We start from the raw sequence: 16,886 nt of genomic DNA on the forward strand, positions 1-16,886 counted from the left end.
GAAATGAATGTGATGGTGGAAGCATGGAAGGGTTTGGGTTGGGAGGGCCTGTAAAGCTCAGCTCACCCCAAAGCCCAGCCTAGGGCCCTCCAGGGATGGAAGTCCTGGAGCAGCTGAGCCCCAGCAGGTTGTGCAGGTGAAAACAAAGGGGGTTTGCTCCGTCCCTGGAGATGAGTTATCATTAGTCAGAAAATCCTGTCAACCTCGTGTCTGATTCAGCTTTTCCATCAACTCCATTTCCATAATTTTCATTTATTTTCTCTGCTAGCGAGGGTGAAGTTTGAAGAAAATATTTCAGAAGCTTCGTTGTCTTCTGCTGATTAACAGTGACTCATTTCTTCCCCTTCCACACACATCCCAAGCTGTCTTTTTGCACTCAGGATTGAGGTGTATAATTAAAATTGAATCATTAAAAGCTTTTTTTTGGTGTGCTTCTGTTTTCAACCACTTTCATCTCCAGGCAAAACCCTGCAGCTCTGAATTTACAGGCTCATCCTTGATAAAATGGTTGGGATCACCTTGCAATTCACACAGAACAGGGATGTGATGTGGAGCATTTGGAGTAAAACTCAATGGATTCAATAAATGGAAAGGAATTAAAAGATTAGGTGGCAACAACAAAATAAAAGTTGTGGACAACAAGTGATTTTGAAATCACCATAATTTCAATTCCTGACCTATGATTAATCCATCTTAAAACTCCTCTGGGTAACTACACCTCATATTAATCAGAGTTCTTTTATTGAGGCCTCCAAGAAAACATAAAAATACAGGTTTGTGAAGCTGCAAGAGCTCCAGAAACTGATGGCACCAGCCAAAATCTAAATATAGGCAGACAAAACACTTCTCTGGGTATTTTTAGCTGAGAAATAACAGCAGATTCAAGTCAGAGAGAGCAAAATCACCTTTTTTTCCCAGGTTTTTTTTGGGATAGGTTGGCATTTGCAATGACACAGCAGCAGCGACCTTGGGATATTTGCCTGCCCACGGGGTTTTTTTTTGATAAGAAGGATTTTTGGGGTTTATTTTATAGAAGATCTCCAGGATTTGGGGTGGGATGTCAGATGTGACCCCTCAAAGCCCTGAGTGCCACACATGGCCATGGCTTGGGTTTGTGGCTCTGAGCCTCAATTCCACATGGGAATAAGCCCATCCCAACCCCACCAGGAATGTGGGATATTCCCTGTGGGAACACCTCAGAACACTGGGAATAACCCCAGACTGACCAAGGAGATATTTCCTACAAAATACTGGGAATAACCCCATCCCAACCAAGGATATTCCCTGTGGGAACACCTCAGAACATTGGGAATAAGCCCATCCCAACCCCACCAGGAATGTGGGATATTCCCTGTGGGAACCCCTCAGAACATTGGGAATGAACCCATCCCAACCCCACCAGGAATGTGGGATATTCCCTGTGGGAACACCTCAGACATTGGGAATAACCCCATCCCAACCAAGGATATTCCCTGTGGGAACCCCTCAGAACATTGGGAATAAGCCCATCCCAACCCCACCAGGAATGAGGGATATTCCCTGTGGGAACACCTCAGAACACTGGGAATAACCCCAGACTGACCAAGGGCATATTCCATGTGGGAACACCTCAGAACTTTGGGAATAATCCCAGCCCCACCAGGGCTGTGGGATATTCCCTGTGGGAGCCCTCACAACATGAGGGAACAGCAGATTTTATGGAAGTTCCTCCTCCAGGTCTCTGAGAGGTTCAGATGGTGGCAACGAGGCTGAAATCCAAGGAATTTACCTCTTCCCACACCAAGCAAGGCCCTGCTTCCCACTGTGGGGATTCCAAACTGATTTAAGCTCCAGTTTTTATGATCCCCCTGCAGATGATGAGGGGCTCTCATCTCCCAACAACATTCCCAGCTTTTCCCACTGTTTTGAGGGATCCCAGTTCTCCAAGATCCCACCAAATCCCGAGGTCATTCCCAGGAAAAAGCCCTAAACAGACCCAGAAATGGCCAGAGCAGAAAATCCCTCATGGCTGTTCCAAGATTTCTCCAAGACATCTCTGATATTGTTGGGAAACCCCAGGAATTCTGAGTTTCCAGAGCCACTTCCCAGGAACAACAAGGAATAATGAAAACCTCTTTTCCCTGCAGATGATGGGATGTTCTGAGGAACACCACTGAGCTCCTTTCCCAAGGTAGGGCCATGTCCCCCAGAAATGCAGAGCAGGCTTTTGAAATCCAGGAGGGATCTTCAATCAGAATAATTGATCACAAAAACTGATGGGATTTATGGAAATTATCCACATTTGGAACCAGGTGATGTCCATTCTGTGATTTTAATAGCAGCATAAAAATTAAAACCTTGGTTTTAAGTATTTTTTCCTTCAGGTGTTTTATTTTTCACACCACATGGGAAGCTAGCTCATCCTTTTTTTTTCCCCTATTCCAAGCTTGCAGCACATTCCTTCAGTTCTCATCTTTTGGAATTTGAAATTAGCTAAGAAATAAAACTCCAATTTCTCAGGGTATTATCACAAAGTCAGAAACAGCATTGAAAAAACAAAAGAAAAAGTAAAAAACCTCAAAAACCACATTTCTCTAAAACACTGTCTCCTTCTGAATTTCTGGGATTCATCCTACAGTTCCTAAAAGCTCCCAAATATTTCCTTTCATCCATGGGATATGAAAGGAGCATCAGCTTGGTTTCCCAGCCTGATTCCAGCTTTGTTATCCTTAATTCTCCATGCAAATCTCATCCCTTTTATCATCCTAACTTTCCTTATCTAGCCCTCAATTAATCCCCACTTATCTGTCCCCCAATTAATTCCCATTTTATCAATCCCCCAGTTAACTCCCATTTCATCAATCCATCAATTAATTCCTGTTTTATCAATCCCCCATTTAATTCCCATTTTATCAATCCCCCATTTAATTCCCATTTAATCAATATCTCAATTCATTCCCATTTTATCAATCCCCAGTTAATTCCCACTTTTTCAATCCCCAGTTAATTCCCATTTAATCCATATCTCAATTCATTCCCATTTCATCAATCCCCAGTTAACTCCCATTTAACCCATATCTCAATTCATTCCCATTTTATCAATCCCCCATTCATTCCCATTTAATCAATCCCAAATTCATTCCCATTTAATCCATATCTCAATTCATTCCCACTTTACCAATCCCCCGTTAATTCCCAGCAGCCTCCCAGGAAGGACGGGCGGGCTCTGCTGGAGGCAGAATTCCCGAGGAAGGTTTGGAGTAGCTCAGAGCCCGAAGTTCTCCCGAATTTCGAGCTGACTGAGCTCTTAGCGCTGTGTTTAATTTGCTGCCCACCACCACCATCTGGAGAACAACGGGAGTACTACAGGGAGTAGAGACTGAGTAGATTTATCCCAGTTCCAGGTGCCTGTGGGGAACAATCCCTTTACATTTTCCTTACAGATTCTCATCTCCAGGCTCCACAACCAAATGATTCCAGAAGAAAAAGGCCATAAATGAAGGATAATAAGGCATCAATTCTATATTTTAATGAAGTATTTACTGCCATATCCCAAATATTTACCAGCCTCTCCAACTCCTAAAAAAGTGCATTCCAACATTTAATATTAAACCAGATCAACTCCTCATGGAATTCTTAAAGCCTTGATTTCCTCACGCTTTGGGATTCACCATAAATCCCTTTTTTGTTTCAACATCAAAATTTGCTGCAAACCCTTCAAAATATCCAAACATCCCCCACACACCTGAGGGAAATGTGGAGAAATAGTGGGAATGAGCAGCCAAATCCAACCCAGGAGATGCTAAGGAGCAAAAAAAGCTGGGAAAAGAACTCTTCTGGATGCTCCAAGTGTAGCTACAAATTTATTCTTCACACCTCACTCTTCCCTCCTGCCTGGATTTCCTATCACAAAGCTGGAGTCAGAAAATATGGAGCAGGATTGGGGAAACATTGGAACAACTTGGATGAAAATAGGAACAAAAATTGTGGAGAAGCAGCTTGGAAGATTTCTCCAGTCAGACTGTCCCCTGAAGATCCCTATCTCATGTCCCTCCTGCCTTGCAGGATCCACAAAAGCTGTTTTGTGGGAATATTCCCTTCCTTTCCCACAGAAAATGTTTACATCACACCTGGTTTGGAATTACTGCTCCGGGATCAGCCTCCCTTATTTTTTTGGCTGTCTCCAGAAACATCTTCCATGATTTATCCACTGGTTTTATCCTTCAAATCTTCAATTAATTTGGGTTTTGGGTCACTAATAAGCTTGCAGCTCTGTTGGATATCTATCCCAAATCCATGATCTTCTCCAACCTTAACTCCCTGAGAGCGTGGCAGGCCTTGAGTCAATGGGAATTCTGTAGGGAAAAACTGCCTGGAATAGGGCAGAGCTCAGTGCTAGCCAGGTTCAGAAATCATTCATTGAGGTTCAGAAATCCTCAATGCCTAAAACTTCAATAAAAACTGGGAATGTTCAGCCAAGTTTTTATAGGATCAGCCAGTGTAACTGAATAGGGAGGTGAGGATTAGGACTGGAATAAAAAATGGGAATTCTGAACCCAGTTTTTGCAGGATCAGCCAATGTAAGTGATCAGGGGGGTGAGGATTAGAACTGGAATAGAAAATGGGAATTTTAAACCCAGTTTTTATAGGATCAGCCAATGTAAGTGCTCAGGGAGGTGAGGAGGATGCAGGAAGAGGAGCTGGAACAGCGTTGCATCCCAGTCACACCAGCAACTCCCAGATCCTGTGGAAAACCGGGAATTTTCAGCACTACAGAAACAGCAACAACCCGAGCAGGGCTGCCCGGGCTGCAGGAAATCCCCACGCACGGATCCTGCTGGACCGGGAGAGAGGAGCAGCGATGCCCTCTTGTGTTCCAAGAGATAAATCCATGACAAACCCCGGGCAATTCCTCCCAAACCATGGACAGAGGCACATTCCAAGCTCGGAGCGAATCCATCCACCCGCTGTCAGGAATGCAAATTCCTGCCCCACAAAGGGGAACATTCACACAGTGCCCACAAAGGTGAGCCAACCAAAATTGCTAAAATTCCCAACCCATCTGAAATTAGGGAACTCGTTTGGTTGCATTTATCCCAGCAATTAATGACAAAACCTGGACAACAGCTCCTGCAATTCCTCTATCTCAGCTATTCCAGGGCAGTTTAGAAATCCTATTTTCAGCAGGAAAACTCTTTCCAAAGGACTTTAACAAATGGATTTGGGATGTCCTCTAGAGCTGTTCAAATGGAAAGTGCTGAGCTTGACAGAAACCCAGATTCCAGCTTGGAATAATGATGGGAGCATGAACCAGCAAATGGAGCCAAGAGAGGAAAGTTTAGAATCTAAAACCAATCCCAAACCCAAGTGTGAGCACAGAATTTTAGGTGCAATTAATATAACCTCAGTATTCCCATGAAAAGCACAACACACATCCTTATCTTGCCATAAAATCCAGTTCCAGCAGAGGAAAACCCAAAGCTTTGCCTTCCTCCTCTCCCTCTGGAGAGGAAGTTTTGGCACTTGACACCAGTTCCAGTTTTGGATCTTACCTCGGAGCAGCCCCCTTGGAATCAGCTCTCTGATGCTTTCTTGGGACTTACCTTGAGCTGATGGGATCCTCTCCAGTTGTACAAATGCAGAGAGTGCTGAGCTTAACAGAAACCCAGACTCCAGCTGGGGAACACGAACCAGCAAATGGAGCTGGGAGTGGAGCATTCATAAACTAGAACCTAAAACTGACTCTAAACCCAAAGTTGAGAGCACAGAATTGAAGGTCACACTGATGTCACCTCAATATTCCTACGTGCTTATTTTGCCATAAAATCCAATTCCAGCACAGGAAAACTCTCCTCTCTCTCTGGATTGATTCCCTTGTTTTGGCACTTCACCCCAGTTCCAATTTTGGAATTCACCTTGGAGCAACCCCCTTGTAATCAGCTCTCGGGTGCTTTCTTGGGGATTTATCTCCAGCTTAACTTTAGATCCCAATGGGGTTTTTTCAAGCCTTTTTCCTCACACAGGGATGGGACACATCCAGAGAGTCAGAGCCTTTTCCTCAAGCCTTTGTGGGAGAGTTTAACACCACCCTGAACTCGTGTGGGTGCAAAGTCAGGAACACAAATCCTCTGGTTGAGACCAGAACCAGAAATTTCAACAGAGGTTTTTAACCAGGTAGAATTTAAAAAAAAACATAAAAATAATTTGTTTTATAAACTTATATCCACGATACAACAACTCATGGAGACTGATGAATCAGATTAATATATACAAGATAATTAGATGTGTGTTTATAATACAAAAGAAGGGGGAAAGCCAATTTGGAACCAGAAAACGAACAAACCAATCAATGGATTACTAAAAGCAGAATGAAACGAGACTCACCAGTCGTGGTAGGTGGTGATGGCGATGCTGGGAGGTGGCAGCAGGGGCAGGGTGGTGGGCCTGCACACGATGTCCCTGTCGGGGGTCCTGATGTCCCTGTCGGGGGTCCTGGCCCGCTCCGTCTGCCGCTGGGCAAGCGGGGGCAGCTGCAGGTTGCCCGAGCAGCAGCGGCGGCCCCGCCACAGGTCAATGCCCAGGGCGTGGCTGGAAGTGCTGTAGGATTTGCTGAGCCCACATTCCAGGTAATCCAGAGAGCTCTGCAACAGAGAGGCCTCTGAAACCCCTCCCTCTGAAACCCCTCCCTGAATCCTCAGTTCTGGAAACAGAGCATTTCCTCCACAAGGGTCAAACCCATTCGAGTCCCCAGCCAGAACTACCCCAGGAGGAGAGAACTCCACAGATCCAGAACTAAATTCTGCAGATTATTTCCTCCATGAGGGTGAACCCCACTCAATTATCCAGCCAGAACTATCCCACAACTCCAGAACTGAATTCTGCAAAGAATTTCTTCTACGAGGTATTTACACATAAAAAGGTGGGATCCAGAGCAAATATTCCATAAATCCCAGCAGCATTCCCTGCTCTCTGCCCACACCACACTGCCCAAAGACCACCAGAGCAAAAAGACCTGGATAAAACAACTCCAAACCTTTCCAGGGCTCGAGTTGTTCCATTTTTAATGTGCAGATTTCATTTTCTTCTTCCTATCTAAAAATCCTCCAAGACTACCCATCAGCAGTCAAAGCCAAACCAGTTTACATTTACCAAAGAAGAAAAAAATCAACTTTTTAGCTCATTTTCACAATCTAAAAAAAAAAAAAAAAAAGGAAAGGAAAAGGAAAAGGAAAAGGAAACGGAAAAGGAAAAGGAAAACGGAAAAGGAAAAGGAAAGGAAAAGGAAAAGTGAAACAAGGTAAAAGGCAAAAGGATTGAAAATAAACCTTCATCAGGAGCTCACCTCATCTGCAGTCACTGTCATGACACTTCTGCTTTTCTTCATTATCAAGTTTCAATGGCAGCCCAGGATAAAAAACTTCAGGTAAACAGAATTTCTTCAGAGGGGCAACCTGAAAGAAAAAAATTGTTATATTTTTAAATTTATAAACACAGGGAAATTATATATTTATTGAATTAAATTTAAATACATGTATATAATTATATACATATAGTAATTATATATAATTATATATTGCTGTTACATATTAAAATTAATATCTATGAATATGTATGATTTATTTAGATATAATTAGCTATAATATATATAATTATGTACATAAATTTATAAATTACCTATGATACATTGCTTATGTATTTAAAAATTAATGTATATATATGAATGAGTTATTTAAATATAATTAGATATAATATATACCATATAATTATGTGTATAAATACATTATATATTATATAATTATATATTATTAGTATGTATATAAATATATAACATGAAGCATAAATATATAAATGAAGCTTTTTTTTATTTGATTATTACCCTAAGCATCATCATCATCATTCCCTAAGAATTCAACTCCAGTTCCCATTCTCTGCTGGGTTTAGGATGGAGGTGAGGATTAGGATTAAGGTGGGACCTGCACAGCTCCAGAGTGGGTTTAGGGTTAGGATTAGGGTTAGGTTTGTGTTTGTGGTTAAGGCAGGACCTGCACAGCCCCCAGGGTGGGTTTAGGATTACAGTTAGGACAGGATCTGCAGAGCCTCAGGATGGGTTTAGGATTAGCATTAGGGTTAAGATTAAGGTTAGGGCAGGACCTGCACAGCCCCAGAGTGGGGTTAGGGTTAGGATTAGGGGTAGGTGTGGTGTTACTGTAAGGACAGGACCTGCAGAACCCCCAGGCTGGGTTTAGGGTTAGGACTGGGGTTAGGGCTAAGATCAAGGTTGGGGCATGGCCTGTATAGCACCCAGGCTGGGGTTATACCCCAGAGAACTGGAAGGATTGTTAAAAACCAGAATGTGGAAAAATCCCATCTCCACAAACCTCAGCTGGCTCCTCATTCACAGCACATCCAGGAGTGACGGAACTCTGGGAATTATGGAATGTCAGCTTGGAAGGGGCCCCCAGGATCTCCTGCTCCAGCCCTCCCTGGCTGCAGCCCTGGCTGGACAGGAGACCCAGCTCCCTCTGCTCCTGAACCTCTCCATGCTGGGAACCCTCTGCTTCCCAGGGAAACTACTGCAAATGTCCCTTTTATCCAGTGTGAAAAATTCCCTCCAAGAGCCTTTGTCCTCTGAGCAGCACAAAAGTTGTGCTCAAGCAGCAGAACCCAATTCCAGATTAAGTGGAACGATTTTATCCATCTCCAACAATGAGGAGAATTTAAAAGCCCTGTTATTAAAAGGATTAAATGATAAATCCCCAGATATCAATGTTAAATATGGCCACAACATGCACAGATAGGGATAACATGGAATGACTGCTCACTGCCAGAAAAAACACAAATTCCATTGCATGTAGACAAAATTCATAGAACCACCAAAAGGAAGCAGCAGAAAGAAGCAGATTTGTGTTTAATTAACTCCAATTTGGGCTTAATAAAGCCCAGTTTGGGTGTTTTGTCACCACCCTGATCTGCAGGGACTGGGATCCCAGCACAAACTGGAGCTGCTTCCTGGAAATGTGGAATTTCACAAGGAAAGACAAAATAAAGAAACACCCACCTAAATAAAAATGCAGATAACCCCTGAGAATCGTGGAATCATCAAGGCCAGAAAAGACCTTTAGGACCTTCAATTCCAACCAGCACCACCTCCATATTCTCCACTAAACCTCAATCCACACATTCTTTGGGGAAAAAATCCAAAGCAATGAGAGTTTAGGAATATTTCCCAAATTTTGCCGAACTCCTGGACCAGGCTGGACAGCAGGACATGGGATGTGGAGGGATGGACCAGGCTGACTGGAAGATCATTTCTGTGAAAATCTGACCCTTCTCACACCACAACTTTATAGGTATTTATTGATTTGTCAAAGGCAATTTAAGCAGAATATGGATATTGGTAAAATCCAGCTTTTGCTCTGTGGGAGTTGCAGTTCTGAGGCCTGAAGAAAACCCAACACTTCCTCTAGTCATGACTAAATTCCCATTAAAATCTGACTCATTCTTTCCTGTGCTGTCCCAGAAAAATCTGACACCTGGGATGAACATTTAAGGGGAGAATAAACCAGAGCAAAACACTCCAAAAAGGCTTCCTGGGAATTCTCTCCTCATGAACATTTTCTCATTGATGCAGACTTTTATTACAGTTCCAGTACCCAAATCCTCCAAAAAAACTCTGTATCCTAGAACATCAGTTGGGTCTGGGATCAGGGAATGCTGAACAGCAGCAAAGCTTTGCATTTGTTAATAAACTGGGAAGAAGAATGGGTGCTGCAGTTGGGTCTGATCCATTTTCCTGGAATATATCCCACATGGAATATGAATTTTCTTTTTACACCAAGCTTCCACCTGAAGATTTTTGTGTTCCATGTGTTTCAAAACCGGTGGGAAAACACTCCAGCAATTCCAGAGGGATCCAGCCAGGGTATGAATTAGAGGGTTCCCAAGAAGGAGCTGACAGTGAGGATAAAATCCCATGGATGCTTTTCCTGACCTTCCTACACACTGGTAAGAAAAGAGCTGCCCAGCTCATCCAGTGTGAAATCCACTCCTTACAGCAATCCCTACAACACATCCTCACATGCAGCTTCGGGAGGGTTTGGAATATGAGACCCACCTTCCATCCTGTGCTCTCCCACACGTTTGGGCTTCTCCATGGGCAGGGTTGGAGCTCCAGGGGGATGTGAGAAGCAGATGGATCCCCTCAGCCCTAAAGGATCCCCCTGTCCCACCAACTCAGCCAAGGCAGGCTCCCAATCCCGTTTTCCCATTCCCTGGATGAAGAGCAGTTTTGGGAAGCAGAGCTGTTTATCCAGCTCCTCTCAGCCTCCACATCCAGCTCCTCCCACTCCTCATGGAGGCAGGACACAAACACAGAGTGAAACCAAAGCAAATCCCAGTGAAATTCCAGCAACAGCACATCCCACAGTCCCACACCTGCTTCTTCCTCACTTCCACCACAGCACCAGAGCAGGATTTTTCCTCCCAACAAAATGCTGATCCTGAAAATGCTCAGAGATAAACCCCAGGCACCTGAATTGTGAATTACTGCAGAAGCTTTTTTAAGGAAAGGGATGAAGGAGATCACCTGATCCCACAGGGAATTACATCATTTGTGAGCTGGGATTCAAACTGGATTCTCCTTCAAATCCATGAGCACTTCACAGGGAGAGGCACCAACTCAGACAGGGTGACAGCCACCAAAAAAAAAGTGACAATCTCAGCTCTGTCTCTCCCAGGAGGAACAGATGGGCTCCTGCTTCACATAAAATCATGGAGTGCTTTGGGTTGGAAGGGAGATTTAAACTCATCCCATTCCACCCCATCATGGGCAGAGACATCTCCCACTGTCCCAGGCTGCTCCAGCCTGGCCTGGGACACTTCCAGGGGTCCAGGGGCAGCCACAGCTGCTCTGGGCAATGAGAAAGGAAGGAAAAGCTGGAACACTTGCAGATGGAGTCACTCCAACACCTCCCTGGGCAATTTATTCCAATGCCTCTCCACCCTTCCAGGCAAAATTTGTTCCCCAGTATCTGATCTGAACCTCCTGTGGGGCCATTCCCTCTCCTCCTGTCCCTGTTCCCTGGGAGCAGACCCCAAACCCCTCCTGGCAGGAGCTGTGCAGAGCCACAAGGGCCCCCTGAGCCTCCTTTGCCCCAGGCTGAGCCCCTGCCCAGCTCCCTCAGCCTCTCCTGGGGCTCCAGACCCTTCCCAGCTCCCTCAGCCTCTCCTGGGGCTCCAGACCCTTCCCAGCCCCCTCAGCCTCTCCTGGGGCTCCAGACCCTTCCCAGCTCCCTCAGCCTCTCCTGGGGCTCCAGACCCTTCCCAGCTCCCTCAGCCTCTCCTGGTTCTCCAGACCCTTCCCAGCTCCCTCAGCCTCTCCTGGGGCTCCAGACCCTTCCCAGCTCCCTCAGCTGCTCCAGCCCTCCTTGGACACAATCCTAAGAATTTCCCCTTTTTATTACTTGTTTGCTGAGGAAAATGTTGTTCTTTTCTGTGACCTTTTCCCATTTCTTGTGAGCAGCAATAGCTCAAGTGCTCTGCGGAGCTTCTGGCAGCTCCGAGAAATTCCCTCCTCCTCAGAAAACCCAAGCTGTTCTCATTTCCAGCAAAGGCTGGGAAGATTTCACAGAGCTCTGCAAAACATAAGCAAGGGCATCTATTAGCACTAATGGCTGGAACTTGGGAAAAGTGATTCAGAAAAGAGGGATTTCATGGAATCATGGAATGGTTTGGGTTGGGAGGAACCTTACAGCTCAGTTCTAACTGCTGCCATGGGACACCTTCCTCTCTCCCAGGTGGCTTCAAGCCCCAGTGGCCAGCCTGGCCATAGGCACTGCTAGGGATCCAGGGGCAGCCCCAGCTACTCTGGGAATTCCATCCCAGCCTCTCCCCACCCTCCCAGGAGGAATTCCTTCCCAACATCCCACCTGCCCCTACCCTGTGGCAGCCATTCCCTGTCCCTCCATCCCTGCCCAAAGTCCCTCTCCACCTGCAGCTCCTTCAGGCCCTGCAGGGCCACACTGAGGTCACCCCAAAGTTTCTCCTCTCCAGGTGAGCAATCCCAGCTCTCCCAGCAGAGCTGCTCCATCCCTGGGACCATCCTGGAGATGGAGGATACAATCCCATGGATGCATGGGATGGAGCCTGATTTTCCCACCAGTGGTTAAAGAACAGCTGCCAGCTCACCCAGTGTGAACCCCACCACTTACAGAAATCCCAAAAACACATCTTCACCTTCAGGTTTGGGATTCCCAGCCTCTGGATTCCTTCCAACAGCTCCACATCCCTCCTCTGCTGGATTCCATGGGCTGGATTTTCCCTCAGAGCTGCCACAGCCTCTCCTATCACTGCCATTCTCATCTTCAACAGCTTCGCTACCTGAGACCACCAGCACCATCCAGCTGGAGAAGGGATCTTCCTACTTTGGCCTCTCCCAAGGTTCTAGAGAAGGAATTCCTCCCCTCTGGCCTCTCCCAAGGTTCTAGAGAAGTGATTCCTCCACTCTGGCCTCTCCCAAGGCTCTGGAGAAGTGATTCCTCCACTCTGGCCTCTCCCAAGGTTCTGGAGAAGTGATTCCTCCACTCTGGCCTCTCCCAAGGTTCTAGAGAAGGAATTCCTCCACTCTGGCCTCTCCCAAGGTTCTACAGAAGTGATTCCTCCCCTCTGGCCTCTCCCAAGGTTCTAGAGAAGGAATTCCTCCACTCTGGCCTCTCCCAAGGTTCTACAGAAGGAATTCCTCCCTCTGGCCTCTCCCAAGGCTCTGGAGAAGTGATTCCTCCACTCTGGCCTCTCCCAAGGTTCTGGAGAAGTGATTCCTCCACTCTGGCCTCTCCCAAGGTTCTAGAGAAGGAATTCCTCTCATTTGGCTTCTCCCAAGGCTCTGGAGAAAGGATTTTCCCACTCTGGCCTCTCCCAAGGCTGCCCTGAGCTTTGTCCTAATTGCCAGGCTAAGTTTAAAATCCGAATTTGTTGGTTTAAGCAATCAGGCACCAGGATAAAGTCACAAATTTCTCTCCAGGAATAAATCCAACCAATTTTCTTGCTATAAAAACTTACAAAGGCAGGATGATCTTTGTAGGGGCTTGAGAAAATTCCAGCCAAGTTGGGCATGGCCAAAAAATTATCTTTCAATAATTTATTATTAAAACTGTGCCTCAGCTTTAATTAGGAGGCTCCTTCCCAGGATATCAGCAAATTGCAAGGACTCCTCCTCCTCTGGAGTCACTCCAAGCATTAAGGCTGGGAATGCCTCAGTCAGTCTGTCCCAGAAATTCCAAGAATTCTTGGATTTCCTGCAGAGGGGACAACCCCATTGTCATTTCTCTTCATTTCTTTCAGTTCCAATTAAAAAAAATAAAAATCCATATTTTGCTGTCCTTAGGCCTGAGGTGCTCTGTGGAATTCCCATGAAACACAATTTTCAAATTTTCACCATTTTTTGGGTGACATTTTTCCAAATTTTCACGGATTTATTTTTCTTGAATTTTCACTAGCCTATTTTTATAGGAAACTTCCAGACAAATATTCACAGCTTGAGCAGAAAAAAAATTTCTACTTTCCTGATTATGTCAGGCATTTTGAATCTTATCTTTCTTTCTAAAAGCTCATCTCCCATTGTGCAAAAATGAAGTGAAATTAACAATCAGCTCTGACAGCTCCAAAGGATTCACATCAAGTGCTCCCCACATCAGGACTTCCAAGGTAATTAAGGGGAAAATGAGGCAGACTATTAAAAGATGCAATTTCTCTCTTTCTTGTTCCTTGAGCAAATTATTTGCAGAGCCTCCCACTCCTCAGGGCAGCTGAGCAGCTCTCAGAGACCAGAACTATTATTATTATTATCATTACTATTATCACAATCACCACTATTACAATTTTTATCATTATCACCATTTATTTTATGACTTATTTATTTTATTATTATCACAATTATATAATTTTGATTACTATCTATCTATCTATCTATCGATTATTATTATTATTATTATTATTATTATTATTATTATTATTATATTATTATTATTATTATTATTATTATTATTATTATTATTATTATTCAGCCAGGCAGATTTCCACCCTGCAGATTTTTAGGCTGATTTTTTCTAAATCCCACTTGATGTTCCTCCTGTGTTTTTCCTGTCATCCCTAAGCTTTGCTGGGCCTCCCAGAAAATAGGAATGCTGTGGATCCATGGGGATTATTATGGGATAAACAGTGCAGAAATAGAGCAGCCCTTGCCTCCTGTCCCTCATTTACTCCTTCTCTTCCCAAACTCTCCCACAGGTTGAGTTTTAGAAGCTTTTCTCCAAAAGAAAAGGTTTTAAAATCCTCAGCTCTCCTTCCCCAAGAGTTTTTCTGGGAAAAGCCAAATTGCCTGAAAAGAAGGAAACTTTCCCTTTTTTCTTTTGAATTTTATTTCAGAGCCAAGCAGCAAAGCCACACAACGACCCCAAGAACACTGGGGTCAGAACTGAACCTACAAAGAGAGCACCTCATCCTCCAGAAGTCTTGGAAAATAGGGATATTCCAAACCTTGTCCCTTTTTCCTGTTGGAAAAACCACTAAGAGTAGTGGGGAAAGATTAAATCCATTAGAGCAGCAACTTCATTTTTAGGCTTTTAAATCCACTTTCCCGGGGTTTTCCAAGCTCAAAGCCCCTTGGAAAATCCACAAGAACACCAGAATTCCATGAAGGAATTCCTGGCTGAATCTCCAAACACCTCAAGCCCAAAATTCCACATCTACAGAGCCAAAAATTGCCCTAAAATTCACTTTTTTAGGCTTTTAAACCCCTTTTTATGGGCTTTCCAAGCTCAAACCCCTGTGGAAACACCACAAGAACAAGAAAATTCCATCACAAATTCCAGGCTGAAACCTCAAAATCCTTCAACCAAAATTCCACCTTTACAGAGCCAAAAATTTTCCCAAACCCCCACTTTTTTAGGCTTTTAAATCCACTTTTTTTAGGAGAACCCTGGAGAACCAAGGGAAAGCTGAGATTTGTAAGGAAGGGGCTTGGAGTAAGTTGGGAAAAATGAGCTTTAAGGTCTCTCCCAACCCAAATCATTCCAGGATTCCCACCCAGAAAACGGGAGGAGAGGATCTGGGCTCTCCAGGATGGAGGATCCTGCTTTTCTGACATCCCAAATTCCCAAACACAACCATGGAACAGCAACTAAAACCAGTCCCAGAGCCTGAGGAAAAACACCTTCCATGGCCAGTCAGAACAAACAGAAATCAATTATCCAGCTTTTCTCTCCACAGGCACCTGCAAAACCCAAACAGAAAGGGAAAATGAGGATTTGTGCCACAGGAAATTCCTGCTGCTGTACTCTGTGTCCTCTCCTTCCCAGGAAAAGGATTCTGGAGCAGAGAAATTGCATTTTCCACAATATTCATCCAAAACTGCAAAGCCTGGCACTGGGAATATGAAACAGGACATGACAGCATCGTGCTCAACTCCAAATCTGATTTATCCCAGGGTTTTTTCCATGTTAGCAATTCCCAGACTGAAATTTCTGTCTGCCCATCCAATAAAAAAAAGGAAATTAAGGTTCAAGGAAAAGCATTTGGCATTCTGGAAATGCTGCCATGTTTTCCACCAGCCACTTCCATATTTGATTTCAGATATTTGAAGTGGCATCTTGGACAGCACTAATTCATAACAGGAGATGAAAGGGGACCAGCCTGATTCAGAGGGACATTTCAGCTTTCCTGCTCCAGGATTTTTATCTCAGAGCCAAAGCAGATGTTCCTGTTTCCTTAGACTGTGGTTGTTTTCTTTCCTTCTGGATCTGATATTTTGCTTCTTGGGCAAATATTTGCATTATTTTTGATGCCAGGCAGAATGATCAGCTTTTTTTTTTTTTATGAAAAAGTGATTTAGCTCATTCTGCAATTTTCTCCCAAATGAAGAGCTCTGAAGTGAGGTGAAAGTGACAATTCCAGCATTTTCTCCCAACTTCTCCTGGTAATTTCTTTCCCAGCTATCAAAAACCCCTTTAATTACCAGGAGTGATCCTGGCACTTCCTCTTGCTGAACATTTGGGGAAGTTTTTATCCAATTCCATCACTTCAAAGGCTGCAATTAACCCTGTTCAGTAACCCCTGCTCCCAAAATCCCAGCACTTCCCCCAAGAAATTCTCACTTCCCAGGGATCACCTCCGTGTCAGGGTCCTTCACCATAAAAAAATCTGCCTCTCCTGGACGAATTGTTCCATGCTGAGGTTGCAGAGGGAATTAAAAAACTGGAAATTCCAAAATATTGGGATGTAGGAGTGTGCCAGGGTGTTCCAAGAGGAATGCCAACCTGGATCCATCCACCCTCACCTGGAAAATCCCAAATCTGGGGCAGGACTGTGACTGAAAATGGAAGAAGCTGCCAGAGGATGGAATTCCCTGGGATATTGGGAAGGAATTAAAGGCTGGGAGTGTGGGGAGGGGCTGGGATGGAATTCCCAGAGCAGCTGTGGCTGCCCCTGGATCCCTGGCAGTGCCCAAGGCCAGCTTGGAGCAGTTTGGAACAGTGGGGGTTTCAGGATTTAAAATTTCCTTTCCAAGCCAAACGAGCCCAGAATTCTGGGATTTGGAGGCTGAGGCCTTGAGGCATAAAAGAACCATTTCAAGCTAATCCAGAAGATTTTTCCACCCAAACTTGAGGCTACTTGGAAAGAGCAGTGTTCCAACACCCAAATATTTTCTTTTTTGGGCAACCAGTGCTGAAATTCTCCAAGTCACAGGAACAACCCAACTTCACAGGTTTTCCCATTCTATTCTTAGGATGTGTTTTCCTCTGACAAAAAGTGCAGATTAAGAGGATGCACAACTCCCAAATCCTGAAATTCCCACCCAGCTCCCTGAATTCCCAAAGCAGCATCAGGAGAGGAGTTGTACAGCTCTCATTTTT

The 16,886-nt window shown here is 44.6% G+C and overlaps 1 protein-coding gene across 1 annotated transcript in view; it reads right to left on the reverse strand.

Moving 5' to 3' along the window:
- Positions 1-16,886, reverse strand: part of PDE4B (phosphodiesterase 4B) — a 170,862-nt gene that overhangs the window by 143,973 nt on the left and 10,003 nt on the right. Inside the window, exons 2-3 of the mRNA XM_030226401.2 lie at positions 7,322-7,430; positions 6,364-6,620 (exon numbers count right to left, since the gene is read on the reverse strand). Of these exons, the coding sequence (XP_030082261.1) occupies positions 6,364-6,620; positions 7,322-7,363 (299 nt within the window). The 5' untranslated portion in view covers positions 7,364-7,430. The remainder of the gene's footprint in view (positions 1-6,363; positions 6,621-7,321; positions 7,431-16,886) is intronic.

The sequence above is a fragment of the Serinus canaria genome, chromosome 8 (genome assembly GCF_022539315.1).
Source record: "Serinus canaria isolate serCan28SL12 chromosome 8, serCan2020, whole genome shotgun sequence".
Lineage (NCBI taxonomy): Eukaryota > Metazoa > Chordata > Aves > Passeriformes > Fringillidae > Serinus > Serinus canaria.